This window comes from Plectropomus leopardus, chromosome 3, assembly GCF_026936395.1.
Source record: "Plectropomus leopardus strain MGB_pleo_1.0 chromosome 3, ASM2693639v1, whole genome shotgun sequence".
Taxonomy (NCBI): domain Eukaryota; kingdom Metazoa; phylum Chordata; class Actinopteri; order Perciformes; family Serranidae; genus Plectropomus; species Plectropomus leopardus.
Window position 1 is genome coordinate 15,232,990 of NC_142178.1, and position 18,800 is coordinate 15,251,789.

Below are 18,800 nucleotides of genomic sequence, written 5' to 3' on the forward strand. Positions count from 1 at the left end.
GGCGTGTGTAGTATTCATAATAATATCTATGATTATGATTTTAGTCCCAACATTCTGACCACTTCAATACTGGAGTACTGACTGTATTTTGTCAATAATAAACTGTTTAAAATGGGATCATCATACCGCAGAGTATACTGTTCATACCTCCATCCATGTATTGGAACATGTGTCTAATAATATTTGTGTTATTATCTCTATGGCAATGTCTCAATACAGGAAATAAGTACTAACCATGTTTGGCACGCTCGTGACAGCGGCCCCTTTGAGCTCATTGGGGAAGGGTGGCAGGCTGTTGGCTAGGGCAGCCTTGTTCTGGAGCTGCTGCTGTGGGTTTAGCTGCTGGCCCGGCCCTGTGGCACCCTGACCGTAGGGCTGGGCCCCAAAGGGACCCCCATTGCTGCCCAGGCCCATCTGGAAAGACAGACATATGATGATAAAAGTTGATATAATAATTTAGCACAGACCAACAGCACAATTTACTTTATAGCCCTGAATCCTGAAGGGCCTGGTAAGGCTTAGTCTGAGAGTTCATAAATAAAATAATTAAAATGTTAATCTTATGTGTGTCTCACTGTCCCGCCAGTTGCTGTCATTTACTCATTGACATCTGACCACTTCCTAACTAGCAGCTTGGGCTTCTCGATTATGGCAAAAATAATAATCACAATTATTTTGATTGATATTGAAATCACGATTAGCAAACGATTATTTAACATGATTACTCACTGGCCTTTAGAACATCATGCAGTTATTGAACATTAACTCTGGTGTTTATTTTTAATGCTGGATGTCCTTAAACTGAAAAACAATTAAAGATTTGTGGTGCAGCCACGAGTGTGTAACACATCTTGCACATTACTGTAGTTTGTTCACATTAAAATATTAATAAAACATAACCCAACTAATATGGTTTAACAATGCATAACAGTTACTGGATCAATAACAGCAAAACACATTTTGAGTAAGGATCAATAATTGTTTCACTAACTCAGGAGAGACTCAGCAGACAGACATTTCTTCATTATCTATTTAGAAGCAGCTGGGAGTGTCACTACAATGACAGAAGCTGGTCCACCTTAACAGTCCACCTTAAGGGAGCCTGGTCAGTTTACAGTGGGAAGCTAACTTAGCTTGCTAACTTTGGGGCTAACTTCTGTTACTTTAATCAGCAGCTGGCGAGATAGACATGGGAACGTGTCTCAGGTCTCGAAGAGCTGTAGCATTTATTCACTGTCAAACAGCCTCAACTGTTGACGCATCACACAGCTGCGTTTCACTTCATACTCTCTGCTCCTCTCACTGCAGCCTCACTGTCACCAACACCGGCACACACATGTTTGCTCTCCCCGCTCGTGCTTGTTGTCACTTCCCCTTCTTCTCTTGCTGCGCACACTGTCCAAACCAAAATGAGACAGTGAAATTTCAAAACAACCGGAGAGGTGGCACATCGTGACTGTTTTCAACCCGTGCTCTGTTTGGACTTTTGGGGGATAGGCTGAACACATCCACAAGAGAGGGTGCACTTGATTTACAAAATAAAAGACAAAATAGAAGCAACTTTGGTAGACTCGTGATGCAGCACAAAACTGTTTTATCTCTCTAATCTTTCTTTGAAAATCGAGGGAAGCCAAAATTGTATTCGAAATTGATATTCTTTTAGATGCACAGCTCTACTAGCAGCTAACATCTATCTGAGAATAATGTGGCAACATTAGCTAAACTGAAACAGACTGAGCACTGTTCCCTGGTAGCAAACATGCAGATTACTATATTTTTAGAAGTCTGGATGTTATGATGGATAATGTTTTATTTGGGGGTTATTATTCACCTACATTTGTCAAAACAGCAGAAATGTGCCAGCAAAGGTTCTGCCTTCATTTCAAAGCCAATTTGTCACAACAAGACCCCCTCTGCCAATGCAGGCCCTGCCGTAGCTGTGCCAGGATGACTGGGTTTGGTTTTATCTAAAACAACCCATACTCTGGAACAATGACAGCTCAGCATGACACCAGCTATTGGCAAGAGAGACTTCCACGGTCCTCAGCTATAGAAACATTTTAAACCTCTTCTCCTTCTCTTCCACTGGCTCCCCATTATTCTCAAGCTAGTCAGTAGTAGAGTTTACAACCAGTGGAGCCACAATAACAGCACACTTAAAAGCGCTGCTAACATTGCAGTCAATGGGGTACAGAGCCATCAGGTTACTGCTGTTCTTTCTTGGGATAGTGTTTCTTCCATTAGTAACATTGACAGGTAATAACCATAGCCTGGCAGACTCATTATCAAGTTCGTGTTGGGTTGCAGCAATTAAAAAAGCAAATGTTAAGTGTTTCAGCTAATTAGGAATCATAAATTAACTTCTTCTTAACTTAGGAAGGCAATATGCACCATGAGAGAAGAAATGTTCCAATACCATTTCTTTTCTTTCCAATACTTATTCCGGTAACTGAATGTGCATATTGGTCAATTCTGTGGGCTGATCCGATACTACTTCTTAAAAAAAATGAAAATAAATAAATAAATAAAAAAACAAAACAGATGCAAACAATTAACCCTATATGGATGTGAAATGATTGCTATTTGCGATCGTAGTATTGTATGGCTTAATTCTCGAAACTAAAGCCCTGCAGGCTGCAACTGTTGCCTTTTAACTATTGAGAAGTCCCAGTGTGAAATATCGCCAAATTGCTGATATTTCAATAACAGCTATCATCACACTATTTACTGGAAATAAACTTTTCTTTGTCGCTCTGAAACAGTAGTTTCCAGAGTCTGCACAGGGCAACATGCTGTGAAGGTGCATGTTTTAAGAGGTGAAGAACTGATTTTCAGGAAAACTGCTGTTTTATCCAGGTGTGAAAGTACTTCAAAGATCATTGATAAATTGTGTGATATTGTATAGATGCATTTATTTCGACCAAGCCGGAGCTGTTAATTGTTGGAACATAGATTTACTAACTAGTTTACGAGCAAGAGTGACCAAGAGAGTTAGTGTGAGTTTTATTTTGTTTCTGTTGAGTTTTAAGGGTGTTTTATAACGAGTTAAGTAATTAAGTTACGTCAGTCTTCCACCACTAAGATAAAGTTGTATTCAAAAGGCGTGTAATTGTATTTCTGTGTTTAATAAGGAAAACAGGTGTGAAAATATTACTTTCCTTAAAATTTTGTGGGTATTTATTGTGTATTTTATTAGTCTGAAAAGCTAAACGTAGCACACTCGCCATCGGGGGGGTAGGGGGTGGGTGTTGGCGCCACACCCTTACACCGTCATATACCATATACCCCAGTAAAATTTATAAAAGTAAAAGTAAAAGTATGAAATATTACTTACTGCCCAAGCCTTCACGAGAGTTGCAATGTCTTTGTTTTACACGACCTTGCATGCTCTAAATTGCGATAAATATGGATACTGTAAATATTCCTGTTCCTCTCATGACCCTGATGCAAAGAGCATTGCCTGGTCTTTAGTACTTATGGTTGTATTCAGGCGTTAGTGCCAATGCTGCAAATCAATGAGCAGGACTACTTTTTGACAATAGTGGATCTACGGGAGTTTTGCCTCAGGAAGAAAGTTACTTTGAATTCAGAGACATTTATTTTGCTGGATCATCCCAATATTTTATCTGCATCTATCAGTACATTTACATGATGTTAGAAAAAGTGGAATTATTGTGTTTGTCCAACTAAAACTGGACTTTTAAAATACATGTTGATAATGCGGCTGAAGGTCGAGCTATTCCTTCATGTGCACACCTTAGTCCAACTTAAACTGAAGTATATGTTCTGTACGTACTTCTACTCGCTGCGCCAGCATTCCTCAGCAGTTAAGAATAGGGACTGTTTGTTACTTACAGTATAAAGGGGGAAGGGGTGATGCAAAACAGATAAGGCATCAGAAAAATGTAGGCACTGCAGGGGGACCTGGGTTTTTCATTTTGGCTTAGGTGGGGGACATACAACTTGAAAAGGTAGTATTTTAAACACAAAAAGTCAGATCCCAACCAGCCCTCTTAAAAAAATACAGTCCCGTAACACCAGCACAGAAGCTAAGCAATGTACTGTTGTGGATGGTTCTGCAGCAAAACATATTTTAGTCAACTGAAAAAATCATTATCAGTTGAAGTGTACACTATATTTGAATATTTTATCCTCTTCATCTTCGACAGTATTTGATGGAGGCAGCAGTAGCAACACTGTCATTTATTGGAGTAAAATGAAAATGAAAATGATTATTTTGGTTTTTTTTGACTAGACTCACCAGCTAGTGAGTCTGGTGTTTCAGATATAACGGCTTAAAATCCCTGCTGCTAGGGCTGCAGCTATCGAATATTTTAGTAATCGAGTATTCTACTGAAAATTCCATCGATTAATCGAGTAATCGGATAAAACATATTTTTGTTTAGTTAAAGAGCAATTATAAATATACATGGGACAATAAGACATTTCACCTAACAATGAACCATTGGTTTCCTTTTTTAACTACCCAGTTAGCTTTATTATGTTTTTATTTTCCACCATCATCACTCTGCAGCGCTGTGTTTTTACAGATTAAATAAAGCCTGTATGAAAGGCACGTTAGCCACGCATCGACAGTAGTCATAATTAATAGAAACCTAGCCCTCCACAGGGCTAACGTTATGTTAGCAAAGTACAGTAACGTTAATCTCATTAATTAGCGCTACGTTAACTTAATTTTGCCTTGTCTCCGGTGACGGTCCTCCGCTCTCGGAGTAAACAGGGGGCCTTCGGTGGAGATGCTGCAGCATTGAAGACGTACTGTTGTGGTATGCAAGCGCTGTCTTACAGTGAATACACGCAGCAGTGTTCGCCTTGGTGTCCAGCTTAAAATGCTCCCACACTTTTGACATTTTCTGCCTTTTCTTTGTGCCTTTCGCTTTCGTCGCCTTCTTCGTCGTTACCTCTACATCCGTGGTTAAAACCAAACATATCCGCCGCCTCTTTTTTATTCCTTTACGTGCGTGATGTCAGCGCGTTGTGCCGCATTAAAAGTAGTCCGGGCGAAATACCATGCTTTGAGCTGGCAAAATTAAACGATTCCTCGAGGCAGAGAAAATTCCTCGATCATTTTTTGTAATCGAGTTACTCGAATTATTCAAGGAATCGTTTCAGCCCTACCTGCTGCTAAGTTCTGTCTTAAAGCAAGGTAAAGAGGTGTAAATATTCTAAATATAGTGTACACTTAAACTGATATTGTTTTTTTTTTTTAGATGGCTAATAAGGCAGAGTTTGCTCAGCGCCATATGTAACGTGACCGGCCATTTCCTACCCCGAAGTTCTAGTACATAAACAGTTGTGATTGTGATGTGATCTACATCATATAGACTATATAAATAATCCAGGTTTATTGCAACAGGCTGAAAGAGGACATATCTCCACCTGCTCTGGCTGGGTCTGATACACTTCAGTCAATAAATCAATTTTCCCCCAGTGCTTGTACACTGTAAACGTACTGTATGATTTCCCAGTTGAATTTTCGGAAAATTCCCCATCACAATATACTGTATATATCAACTTATGAGAGTTTACTCACATTGCCCACCCTAAAAAGGATCCATGACAGCATACATTAAGATGTGAGGCATCAGGGGGAATAAAATCCTTGTCAGCACCATGCTTTACACACTGATCAACTTGGTGCCGCTCTCTCATCCACAGAGCTGCTGGGAGACCAGACCAGATTCCGCCATGCCAGGCCAGGCTGTATCCCCTCAGGCTGTTGACACCGCTCCAACAGACCAGATAAAAAAGACCCAGCTGAGTCGACCAGACACTGGCAACCTTTCAACACAGCTGAGCAGGCGGACACACACAGTTGCACACACACAAACGCACGCCCCCTCTGCTTTGCTCTTCCCATTCAGTCCCCCACTCTCTGACACACTCCACACATCGGCAGGCAGGAAAGTTGCCAACTATCATCTCAATGCTCTGCTGCAAGGCCAGACTATTCAGCTGAGCTGCCCTCCCTCCTTCCTCCTCATTGCACTCGCCCCCTGTCATTCTAACTGATTAAGTGGTTTACAATTCCCATCTTTCCCAGTGTGACTGACAGGGCAACCAGCCATCCAATAAGCCGGAGAAAGCACGGGGAGTGTTCATGCATATACAATTCACAAGGAGCATGGAGATTGAAAAGGTGACAGCAAGCTCTAACCAACACAAATGCCCAGAAAGAGACTTACAACCTACGATTGAAACACATTAGAGGAAGCCACACACTAAGACTGGGTCTAGTGGTTTGCATCTTTAGAGCTGTTGGTGACATGATAATCACAGGAGACCAGCTAAGCTTACAACTCACACACAGACACACAGACAGACACAGACACAGACACACAGACACACAGACACACAGACACACACACACACACACACACACACACAGAGGCATCTTTCTGCATATGTCGACAGTCATGCTTCTACATCAGCTGTTAATCTTTCCTGTGGTTAAAGCGTGTACATAATCTATTTTTGGATAAATCTTGACACATTCATTCACTATCTCTTAGTTTTTTCTCAGAAGCATCTGTGTAAGGTTGTGGTTACGTACTCCTCCCGTATCTTGGCACTAAACGCAGACAATAAAACGAATGGCTTCCTACTGATTTCCTGTGAAACCACACTGGTGGCACGTATGAGGAGCTAGTGACACTATGAACTCACACGCGCACACACAATTTATAGGCCGAGGAAAAATCATAACAATGACTGAGCAGATGACAGCAATGTCAATATTAGCTCCTTGCCAAACGCTAGAGTAGGGCTGCCAAGTGTGGAGTGTACATTTCATTTCTGAACAATCAGAGCTCTGAAAATGAGCGGGGAGGGAGTGGGGACTGTGTAGATAAACCAATAGCGAGACTGAAAGAGGGTACAGATAAAGATGCATGCACCACACATGCAGAGAAGGAGCAATGTGGAGTGTGGACCAAGTCATTTAAGACAATACCTGAGTGGGCTTACGACCAGTCACGAAGCATCGTCACTCTCATTAACCACCCAAATAAGAGCTACATAAAGCTGACATCAAATATTCACAAATACATTTTAAAAATAAACGACTGCATGCAGACTACGGCCTGACTTTTACTACGAAGACTGAGGTTACTTGGTTAATTATTGACAACTTGGCACGAGCCTGGATTTGCCATATAATTGAAGCTGTTGTCAAATCTGGTGACAGAATGAATTATCTGAAGGAGCATTCAGCCATTGACATTGTGTCAGTCCATGTGTAGAGTTACCAGCGACTGACGGACAACAGTATGCATCCTTTGGCCAGAGCCAATTGGAAGGAAAAGAGCAGGAAAAATCGGCACAACAAAGTTATAAGGTGCCCCGTTGAGTTTGTGACCATGAGTGGGGCTGTAAAGCAATGTTTGATAAGAGGGTCACCATATATTTTTAATTTCACACTCATAGCGCACTCACACACTTGTGCGCACCACAAGTACAGGGGCCATGTGAGAAATAATTCCTCCCACTGCAGAGGTTATTAATAAATATTAAAGCCATAAAGGCAGCAATTTGACAATAAAATGGGAGAAGATGAAGGAGGAACTTAATCTTATATAAAATGTTTGTTTTCTGTGTTTTTTTAAGACTCACTATGCTTTCTTGGTAAGAAACAAAATGATGTTTGCAAACAGTTAAAGTCTATAGGGTACTTTTATCTTCTGCTATGTTACTGCAGTAAAAACCATACATTTCTGTAGTCATATGTCACTGCAGCAAAAACAAAATAACATAAATTTCCATAGTCATCAGTCCATCTCAGCCAATCAAATAAGAGCAGATCAGAGTTTTCAACTGAAGTTGCTTTCATTCCAAAATTATTGCATGCAGTTGTCCAAATTAAATGTATCTAGGATTAACATGTGAAGGCTCCACTTCATATCAAAGTTGCAGGATGAACACAGAACAAGATCATTTTTACTGACTAAGGGCCGAAACACATGCTGCATCTTTGACTGCTTGGAAAATGCAAGTTCGGGCGCTGTGTGCTACTCTTGTGCCTGCTCTGTGCAAACTTCCAAGGGTGTGGAGGCAGGGTGCGCCTGACATTGCAACTAACTTGCTAAGCATCAAATCATAGCCTCCTTAAAAAAAAAACAGTTAGGGGCTGATCTAAGTGTTGATTAAAATATTGATTATAAGTAAAGCTTTGGGTCGCCCTGCATTGGAAATGATCAACCTGTCCTATATATTTAAGATAGACTTTACGGAGAAAGGAGAGATATCTGCCGTTCCTCATCACAAGACATATGGTGCACCATATTGCATTCCAAAAGTGTAACTTTTGTTTATCTCTGGGTGCAGCCATCCTAAAAAAAAAAAAAAAAAGGGCTTGGGAATGATTGCGCACAGCAACAACATCGCTCTCACACTTTCCACACGTCTACATTGACAGCAAAGGATTTGAGGACACGTTCCTCTGAACTGGTCAAGCATTGAAGAAGAAAGACGGGCTCAGAGTACCAGCACACTACGACATCGACAATCATCACCAAGCTTATTAAGTTAAGATTCTGCACCCTTACAAATGGATTAAATTCATTCATGTCTGAAATTAAAATGGTCCTCAACTACCCATCATACAAACTTTCCATGAATGACACAAATAAATAATTCTGTGCACATTTTGAATCAGCCAGCAGCATGTTTCATGTACGCCTCAATACATTTTTGCCTCAAAATACACGTGCACAAAGACTACTTTTAAAGAATAGTGACAGAAAATAGGTGTGTGACTCACCTTGTTCATGTTGCCTGCCTGCTGGGCTGCACCAAGGGTGGCGTGAGCCCCCATCTGCTGGCCTCCCTGGGTGAGTGTTTCTGCCAGTGCACTCCCTGCTCCCCCTGGTCCTGGAGCAGCTCCCTGCATTGTCTGTGCCTGGTACTGCATGCCTGCCACACCTGCTCCCCGTCCTCTCCCAGCTTCAGGTACCAGACCACCATTCATCACCTGGCCAGGTTGGGACTGCCCTCCCTGGGCCAGGAGTCCAGCGTGGCCCTGGCTATTGTTAATCATGGCCTGGTTGAAGCCTGTTGTGTTCAAGCCCATTGTTGCAGTGTTATTGTTGTTGTTCTGCCCTGCTACTCCAGTTGGTGTTCCTGCTTTCTGGGCCTGGGGGGATGGGTGGTTGTTGGGGGAACCCTGGCCAAGGGGGCTCTTTCTCAGTGGTGTGCCCAGCTGAGGCCCCATGCCGCCTGGCTGGGGGCTGGCTGAGTTCAGCCCTGCGCCTGTGATACTGGAGGTGCTACCTGCTCGGAGGAGCTCTGAGAGCTGCTTGTGCTTGGCGGCTGCATCCGGTACAACAGGGGCGCCACCTGGACCCCCAGCTCCAGGTGCTGCTCCACCGTTTGAAGGCATCCCACCCATCAGGCTCAGATCTCCATTTGGGATCAACTCATCTGGAAGGTCATTCTCCAAATCATCCCAGGATAATGACCCCAGATCTGGGAGAGAAGGAAAGAAACCTTGATCAGATCACCTTTTCCAAAATGTTTATCAGTTTTCTGTGGGTCACACTGGATCGAAAATGTTGCATCATTATACTTTCAACAGTTTGTGCCAATAAGGAGCGGTAACTCTCCGAATCCACACCACCTTTACGGCCCATGAAAAAAGTCCTGAACAAGAAGCATGACATGCCAAGTAGCCATACTTCTTCATGTACCACTCGTAATTCAAGCCAAAATTTGACACACGACTGCTGATGTCAAATAGGGTTGCAAAGGTATGAGATTTTAATGGTACAATAATAGTCTCAGGAAATATTGTGGTTTTACAGTATCACAATAAATAGTAAAACACAATTACTATTATTATTATCAGTTACAATTAGCCTTAAATGAATGAAAACAAAAGTTTTAGTTTTGGTTAAACAAGTGTTTTATCACTATGATTAAGACTTGAAACCATTTTTGTAGGCATGTGTAAAAAGCCTCTCTTTTGAAAATAACAAAAATAAAGGTGTGATTATCTGTCCAGTTGCTTTTTTTTCTTCAATATTGTAGATAAGTGAATATACACGGTATGATAATTGTTAACTTTCACATCATGAAATACCTTAAAACTGGTCTATCACTGCAACCCAAGTGTCAGTTCAAAAAGTTATCATCTGAAACCTTATTTATACCCATATGAGACACTGTGGCTGCAAGCTAAAAGCACACTCAAAGGCTTTAATGCTCAATGCACTGTTGGCTGTGGTATTCTCCGAAACAAAAGGGAAAGTTCGAACGAAACATTCTGTGAAGAAGAAATAAGTCCATTACGTGTTACTGGAAAAACACCACCAACCATACCAGAACTCCTCAGTGCCGAGGAGGAATCTAATTAAAAATTTTATTTCATTTCAAATAGTCAGACAAAATCTCTGTAAAGAAAATTAAAAATAAGTCAAATATTTGGAACAATAAATTTATCATAGTAAAACAATGATCAAATTGCCTGCAACAATCTGACTCAGCTGGTAAAACATTTACCTAAAAGGGAAGGATTTTTAAGATCTCCTTTTACAACAATTAAAAACATATTGGCCTTTTTTTACAATCCTGAGTCACATTAACTGTAAAAATGAATTATTTGAGTTTTAGAGGTATTTCTTGCAGTAATGTCTGAAAACCCCTGCAGGTGCAGTGGGCATCTAGTTACAAGAATTTGGTGATGCCCCGACAAGTTGCAGAGCCTTCACACTTGACAAAAGGAAGGCCATTTATCATTTTTGGTGAATGCGCATAATCTTAGTTTTACTCCTCAGTTGAACCTCCTCCTGAACCCAAATGTTCACTAACCTTCACACTGATGGGACATTAATGAGTCAACATGCTAACTGGGGCTGCACTGTGGCCTCATCCGTGTGGCAAAAGATACACAAACAAGATGCGGCACGATAATAAGAGCATCACTACTGACTGATAAACAAGGTGTGACAAGAGAGAAAATCCAGCAACACTCATGGTTCCTGCTGGGCGGAGGAGGAATATTTATGTCGCACCATCCAGAGGTGTGAGCGTAATGCAGAGAGCCTTAGGAGCCATGATTTGTTTGAGATGATGTGACTAAGATAACGAGAGAAGAATGGACTTGCTTATGCATGAGGGTTGTCCTTAACCACGACAACCATCTTTCCAACTAATGTATTATATATATGTGCTAGTCCAGTTGGGCGATGTCACTGCTTGTGTTTAATGTCCTGCGTACTGTTTCGACTGTTAGTTCCATATTATACTTTGGGTGTTGTATTCAGAGCATGCAGTATGTTACTGTAAGTGAGCATAAGTTAGTGAGTTTGGAGTGCTGCTGTTACTTTCAAAACTGTGTGTACTGAAGGCAACTGTGGTCACAACCTTTGAGGTATGTGGGTTATTAGTATTTTTTTGATGTAATAAAGCATCCACAGTTGTTGTTGCCAGTCAGAGGTATGTGAACACTCACACTGTTAAAAAAGCTAGACCATCAGTGGTTGGTTCCTGTTTTAACACTACTCCTTTGCAATAATATTCCTTGCAAAAATGATCCATGAGTAATAGTAAACTGACTGGAAATGATTTCAAATGATAAGGAAATGTAATATGTGGGGACGTTCTGCACGTGCAGGACAAACAGGCTCTGAATGACAACAGCACTTTTGAACAATTACAGCATTTTAACCTCAGCCACAATAGCTTTTATTGAGAAAACTTCAGTGCGGCCGTCACTGTTGAAATGCAGAACCGTTTTTGATCTGAATGCCCACTAAAAGTGACATTGGGTTGTTTAACATACGCAGCTTAACATGGTGTTTGCAGGTTTAAATGCCCACCTGAATTCCCATACAGCTATTGAGGTTTTACAAAAGCGAGTAGTGGATGTATTTGTTCATCTTTGGCAAAGTCATCATGCACAACAACACATTCTTGTTTTGAAATAAAGTAAAAAGCGTCTTTGAGTACCCAGAAAAGCACTATTTAAGTCCTATGTATTATTATTATTATTATAATTATTAAAAACATAAGTAGCACCATTGCTTGCAGCAACAATAATGCACTTTAGGCAGTGAGAGCTGAGGAATGTCACTTTCTTTAAAAGACATATACAAATCACATCAGGCATATCTGTTATTAACATACAATGAACACGGCCTTGGTCTTAACGCTATAGGATGGGAAAAGACAGGACTGAGCAGGAAGAGTGAGGCAGTCACCCTCCTATCTGCCGTCTGCTGCTGGATCTCTTCATTGAGATTCAGTCAGAATCCAGCCTTTAATGAGGGCACTTGGCCTACGTACTTCCCTGAGTAAACACAGCCTCCCAGATCTGCCACGCTAGCCCGCTGTCTGTCCCTGGCATCAGGCAAGCAGGTGCTCCATGTGGAGGAAGCTTGTTTAACGCTGAAGGGACCATCCGTCTTTCCCTCCCTCACTCTTCTCAGTCCCTCCTCTCTAACCAGCAGCCACATGGATGCTCTCAGAGCAGCAACACTCAGTTCAACCACATGCGCTCAGGCCTGGTCCTGCATTCATTTCTGAATGGGGACACACACACACACACACACACACACACACAAACACACACTCTGTGCAACCTTGCCCCCAGGCTCCTTGGCTTGAGACCAAAAATGCAAAGCAATGTTTTGGTTAGGTGGCACCACATGCAGTCAGGGGAGCCCCAACCATGAGAGGGGGAGGGGGGGGTACTACTCTTATCTTATTACAGTCCTCTTTTCCTTGTTTGCTTCCCTTTACTCCATCCTCCTAATGCTCTTTCAGTCAGTTATCCCCCGTCCTTAACAGCCTGATCGCTTTTCACTATCAGGGAGTTGGTGGCTATAAATACCCACAAAAGCAGCCCCAGCAGTGGTCCAGACTGGGGACGTCTGTCATGTTGCCCTAGGGCCGAGTGTCTAGCCTTAGCGTGACAGGTGCAGCATGGCTGCTCAGCCTTCCACTTGCTGTCTACAATCACACGAAGAACAGCAAGACAGCCACTTAGAATTGGGAGGGTAACCTTTCTGTGGCTTTTGCATTAATGCTTTAAGGGTTCTTAGAGTGGGTAGTAACATCTGAAGATGAAGGAGGTGTGGGAAAGACATTCGTAATGGTTGTATGTAATCACAGGTTTCATCACGATATGATATCAATTCTTTGGACAACAATAGGATATTTACGATATCATAAAGTCTGCCACGACACAGTTTTGTTTTGATTAAATTCAGTGGCCGGTGATGGATATGATATCCACAATGTCTTTTTCAAAGCCACTCACCATTGTCTGCCAGGCACTAAGCTGCTAGTACTGTTTGAATATTTAAGGAGGTGCACATTGACAGAAAGTTTCTAAATAAAAGCTTATCTTAAAGTGGGCAAAATTTACAATTTATTTATACTTTGCATCAATAATACTGGATAGTTGATTGAATTGATGTATCAACACCTCTAGCTGTATGTATCAATTTTCTTTTTTTTTTTTTTTAAGAATCACCACTCAATTAACATTACACTTATATAAATGCGTCAGCTATCCAACATACAAGCTAAATCAGCTTTGTTCAGAATCCAGCTTACAAGACTACACCAAGTCCAAACCATTAGATCAAAAATTAACCATTAAGATTCACCGTTAACTATGATATAATATGTTTTTCATATAATTAATAAATGTGGAGGAAAATCTATATTTGGAAAGCCTTTAAAAAAATAGTTTGCAAAACAAAAAGCGGTCCACAAACACAAAAATGCAGATTTTTCAGCCTCGCTCTGACTTTTCTCTACCTTACAGACAGCTGTACACAGCTGCAAGTGAAATCATCAAAAATAGCTAAAGGAAATAAAATATATTATAACAAGATGAAACTAGCCTTAAAACAGGCACAGATGAGAATTACTCTTTAGCCCACCGTGCAAAGAAAGCCAGCGAAAAAACAAGACGATGACAAACACTTTGCATAGAAGGGGTGGGTGGGTGGTGACACATCAGCCTCCATCTCCCCTTGTACGCTCTGCTGCTCCCCCCCTCTTTTTCTTGGGGATTTTCTGGTTGCCCGCAGTCAGAGGCATAAATGGCTCCATTAGCGGCTGCGTCATGAGCTTACTGTCGGTCTGTGAGGCTTTAAAGGTGCCATTTGAACAGTGGTAAGTGAAAATTTGGGTGTTTGGGGGTGCGGTGTTTCACTGACACATGGAGTGTCAGTGATGTATCAAGGCATGTATCAAAAATTCACTAGTTAGTTTTTTCACACACGTATGGTTTTGATCAACAAAAAGACAAATACATCTTAACCAGGGAAAATAAGTCTCTCAGCTAAAGATCATCAGCCATTTACAGAAGATTTAAATTTAATTTCTGAACATGATTAACTCTGGATGGGCACGAAACAAATTTTTAACAGCAACCACTGTCCTAAATATGGAAAAGGTCACTACAATGTTACGGCATCTTAATAAAATCTAGGCTCCCTACCAATGGATTTTTCTGACAGGGGCCAGGGGAACCCTGGGATCCTGGGACTGCAAGGTGACACATGGCCTAAACAGAGAGACAGGCGTCACATGTTTGTTCTCTGCCACTACAATAAAAAAAGGAACCTCCCAAAACACACACAAAACAAAGTACACACACGTAGCAAGCATTATACGCTTTACCACACATCTAATTATGCAAATACTCCCAATAGACATGAGCTACAGTACACCCCAAAATGGGACGTGCAGCTTAAACCAGGCACTACTCTGCAGGCCAAATGTCAGGGAAGAGGGGTGCAGCTCACAAAGCTCCAGGCATAACAGTCATTAAAGAATGGCTCTTTATCCAATATAATTTATGGCTGATGACAGTGTTGCCCAGTGCTGTCCCAAGGGGTCCGTTAGGTCCCAAATGAAACTGGCTAAAACTATAAAGAGTAGGCGGGGTGAGTTAAATGATTGATCGCTGCAGACATGTGGTGCCTCTGCCATGTGTAATGGATGTTGTACTTCATCGTTGTTGTGTCAGCTGCTTTTGCTGAAAGGCTGTCCAACTTATTTTTACTGCAGACCAACAAAATCAAACTGAATGAAGAACACGTGCCATTTCAATCGACATGATGCTCTTGAGAAAAACATTTGCCTAGTTACGTATACAAATACACATCCCCTCAACTTCACTAACAAGTGATTCAAAAACATGCTTGATTACCACAAAAAGAAGACTTTCTTTAAAAAAAAAAAAATCTTCGATAACCGTGAGTCCAAATATATTTGCAGAATATAGCTTTGGGTATTCACAACAGCAGACCGAGCAAGTATTGGCTTGTGTTCAAGCCTTACTTTAAAAGCTGCATTTGTAAATATTTGTCCGCTAGGTACAGTTCAATATCAAATCAATATCTGTAGTTTTAAGGGTACCAACCAAATAATGTTTAGGGCTGGGTAATGTTTACAAAATTACAATACTAGCACCAAAACCAGTACACTTAAAAGAGATACCGACACTAATAAAGTATTTGAATGGAGTGGCGTCTAGCTATACTTAAGAACGTTTTGGTGGCATCTCAGCAAACTGAACTGCCAAGTTGTTCAACACACTGCACTCAACACAACTGGATTGTAGCCGCTGCTGAGGGAGTGTGAGCTCTGTGCTGGGGACAGTTGGTGAGAGTCCACCTGCACACAGCAACAGGGTTTACTGTTAGCATCATGCAGCTAATGTTAACTAACAAATATTAACGACCGACCCAAGCCATTTCAGTGTGAATTTGTTGGGATCATTTAATGGCTTGGTGTCAAATGTAAGCCGTTGCTGCAATGTTAGCTAGTGACTGTTCCCCCAGCTCTGCATTTAGCAGTCACAGAAGGCTCACGGATTCAGCAAGCAGTCAGGACGGTCCAGGACCAAACCCCCAGCACGAAAAATGGAATGCAACTTTTGTTTGACTGGAAGTTTCAATACTACTTAGTACCATGTAAATCCAGTCCATAGCTAAAAAATGTATTGACTACCATTACCCAGAATAAATTACATTGGTACTATCAAGTATCAGTTCAAGTCAAATCAATCTGTGTCAAATTTTGGCGCCCGAGAGTGCACTGTGTAGTGTTTTGGGGTGGCAAGTGTGTAGTTGAGTGAGCGGAAAAGCAGACTGGGGCTGCACTCAAGGTAGACAGGTGTTGAAAATCGGAGCAGGGGAAAAGGTTAGCAGTTGTCTTGTAGCAGTAAATGTGCAGTGTAGATTAGGGGTGCGCAATATAACATTGTTCATGCATATTCCAGTATAATCTTTAATATTATAAAAACAATTCATATTTGAGATCATAAAAACAATGTTGTTGAAATAGTGATGATAGCCCCAGACTTTTCAGACTTTTTGAGCGATTTGAGTCTGAGGGTTAACTTAGTCAGCAGCTCCACTGGCGCCGCACCGGTAAATGTGGTTGTATTTACTTGCCACACTGGCAGGTAAATATTTGTGCCAAAATAATCCTGTTTTAAACTCTGCTGAGAGTCTCCAGTGTGTTTTTAGGGGCTCACAGCTCTGCTGTTCTGTGTCGCTGCTCCTGTGCTCTCTCTGTGTCACCCGCACTCACACACATCTGCGCGATGCGGCAAAGCCATCTCGAGTCTACCCGCTCTGCTGCTGTTTACAGCACGAGATGATGAAGGTTATGAGATATTAAGACGGAGGCCCTGTAGTCGGACCAACACAGCAAACTCTTTCTGCCTCCCACATTGACAGCGTCAGTGCAGTGGCTGCACTTCTTCCATTCTTACCTTTCACAATAAAAGCCCTAGACAGATATCCTGCATCACAGCTTGTCAGAGGGAACTCATTTATACACAGAGGCTGTGGTGATGAGCTGTTAAATATATGTAATACTTTTACCTCAGATTTTGCTCTGGTCTCTTTTCTTAGTTTGCATATTATACAAAACTAAATTTACTGAAATAAATGTATATGCAAGAAAAAAAAGCCATTTTTTTATTTTGGCTGGTAAACTAAAAAGTTAACTGTGGACACTAATTGTCAGATTGTAATGCCTCCACCAAAGTCAGCAGCAAAAATCTCTTACAGATGTTGAAAGTGCAACCCCCTACCAGCGGGGGAAAATATCACCATTTTGGTCACGATAATCGTGATATGAAAATTCAATATTGTTACATCGCTAACTTGTTAAATGTAAACAGTGTCAAAGCCTACCACTAGGGCAGATTTTTTTTTAACCAAGTACACCAACAGCAGCCATTTCAAACTACTTGCATTTGAAGTTTTTATGGTTGAAATGGGAAACCACTGACTATTTAAACATCCAGCATACACATAGCAATATAATCAATTATTCAGATTCAAGTTGGCCGTTTAGTTATAATAGATGAGAAAACACAGATGCTTGGCTTTCTTCACCAATCACTTGGTAACTTTGAGGTTTGGCTGGGCACAGTGTGGTTTTACCAGAGCTTTTATATGTCTGCAGGGTTTGATAAGACTTTAATAAGACCAAAACAGGGAGCTAAAAGATGCTAACCATTAAGTGCCTATGACCTCTGATTTAAATCTATTTTAATATTCAAAACACTGACCAGCGCGGCTTTTACAAAGTGTTGTATAAAGGGTGGTTTATGCCTTGATTTTGCGAGGCGAACAAGTTTCTACCCATCCATCCTCCACCCATGTCTGCCATTGTAAATCAGTCCCAGCAGTGTCTAGTAAACCCAGTTTAGCCTACAGGAGTTGTCTGTTGGCTAATGTTACATGTTTTGCTGCCACTGAGAAAATTAATGCCTAACAAACTCTTTACCACTGAAATGGATCAGCCAAGAAACACAGCATCACAGAATATAAAAGCATCATGTCAGAAAATGACAAACCCAATGTGGCAATAAATGTGAAGGGAGTTTCATACTGTATGACAGCAAACCTTGTTGAAGATTTTCTTTCTTCAGTATTTTTGCAGAATCGGGTGTTCCAAGAAAGGAGATTTGTCTCAAAATCAGGCTCATCTTATTTTTGGCCAGGGCAGTAATTCATAACTCTCATATCTGTAAAGCCCTTTTCACTAAAACTAATGCAGTTACCAAATAGACATGCACTTCCTAACCAGATCACTTTTACAAAGCGTACATGTAAATTTATATCCTGCATTCCAACACATTTTAACAGTACGTGTGTCAACAGAGAAATCTTATTCCAGAAGTAAAATACGATCACCAAGAACTTAAAATATTTACAGTACAATCACAGGCAGTCCAGTCACATCCAGATTGGCCTGTGGGTTCATATGCTTGCTTAGGGGTGCTGTAACCAAGGAGATGACAGTGTTTGTCTATTTATTCATGTTTTTACACTAAGTGGCTGAAATGAGCCTATTTTTTTTTTTTAAAGTAAGAAAAATCATATCCAGAGCCCAGTATCGTGTATCCAATCGTGAATCGTTACATCCCTACTCGTCAGTCACCCTTTTTTTCTCCTCTTGCCAGTAACCAACGTCTGGTCATTACACAGCACATACCTGCACCCTGGCCACAATAAATAAAATGTAATCTATTTTCATTCAAAATCAAGGTCTAATATAGCTAATCAAGCTTCCATGCTGGCCTGGCCTTTCTGAGGCGCTTTCATTCATTCGAGCAGTATGCCATGAACTAGCGGCATCTGACAAGTCTTACTCAGCGTACAGACTTCCCATTATTTCAATATGTTAGTGGATTTAAGATATCACTGTGTCTCCATCATGCCATCAGATCTATGATAAAAAAAATATTACTACATTACAACTTCCAATAAAGAGCAGCTCATTGCTGTGTAGGGGCAAAGCAA

General features: G+C 41.2%; 1 protein-coding gene across 3 annotated transcripts in view; it reads right to left on the reverse strand.

The window, feature by feature from the left end:
• Positions 1-18,800, reverse strand: part of crebbpa (CREB binding lysine acetyltransferase a) — a 52,218-nt gene that overhangs the window by 31,207 nt on the left and 2,211 nt on the right. For 2 of the 3 annotated variants that reach the window (XM_042484703.2, XM_088075698.1), the window contains exons 2-3: positions 8,780-9,483; positions 235-414 (exon numbers count right to left, since the gene is read on the reverse strand). In XM_042484703.2, the coding sequence (XP_042340637.2) occupies positions 235-414; positions 8,780-9,483 (884 nt within the window). The remainder of the gene's footprint in view (positions 1-234; positions 415-8,779; positions 9,484-18,800) is intronic. The other variant, XM_088075697.1, reaches the window with a different exon arrangement.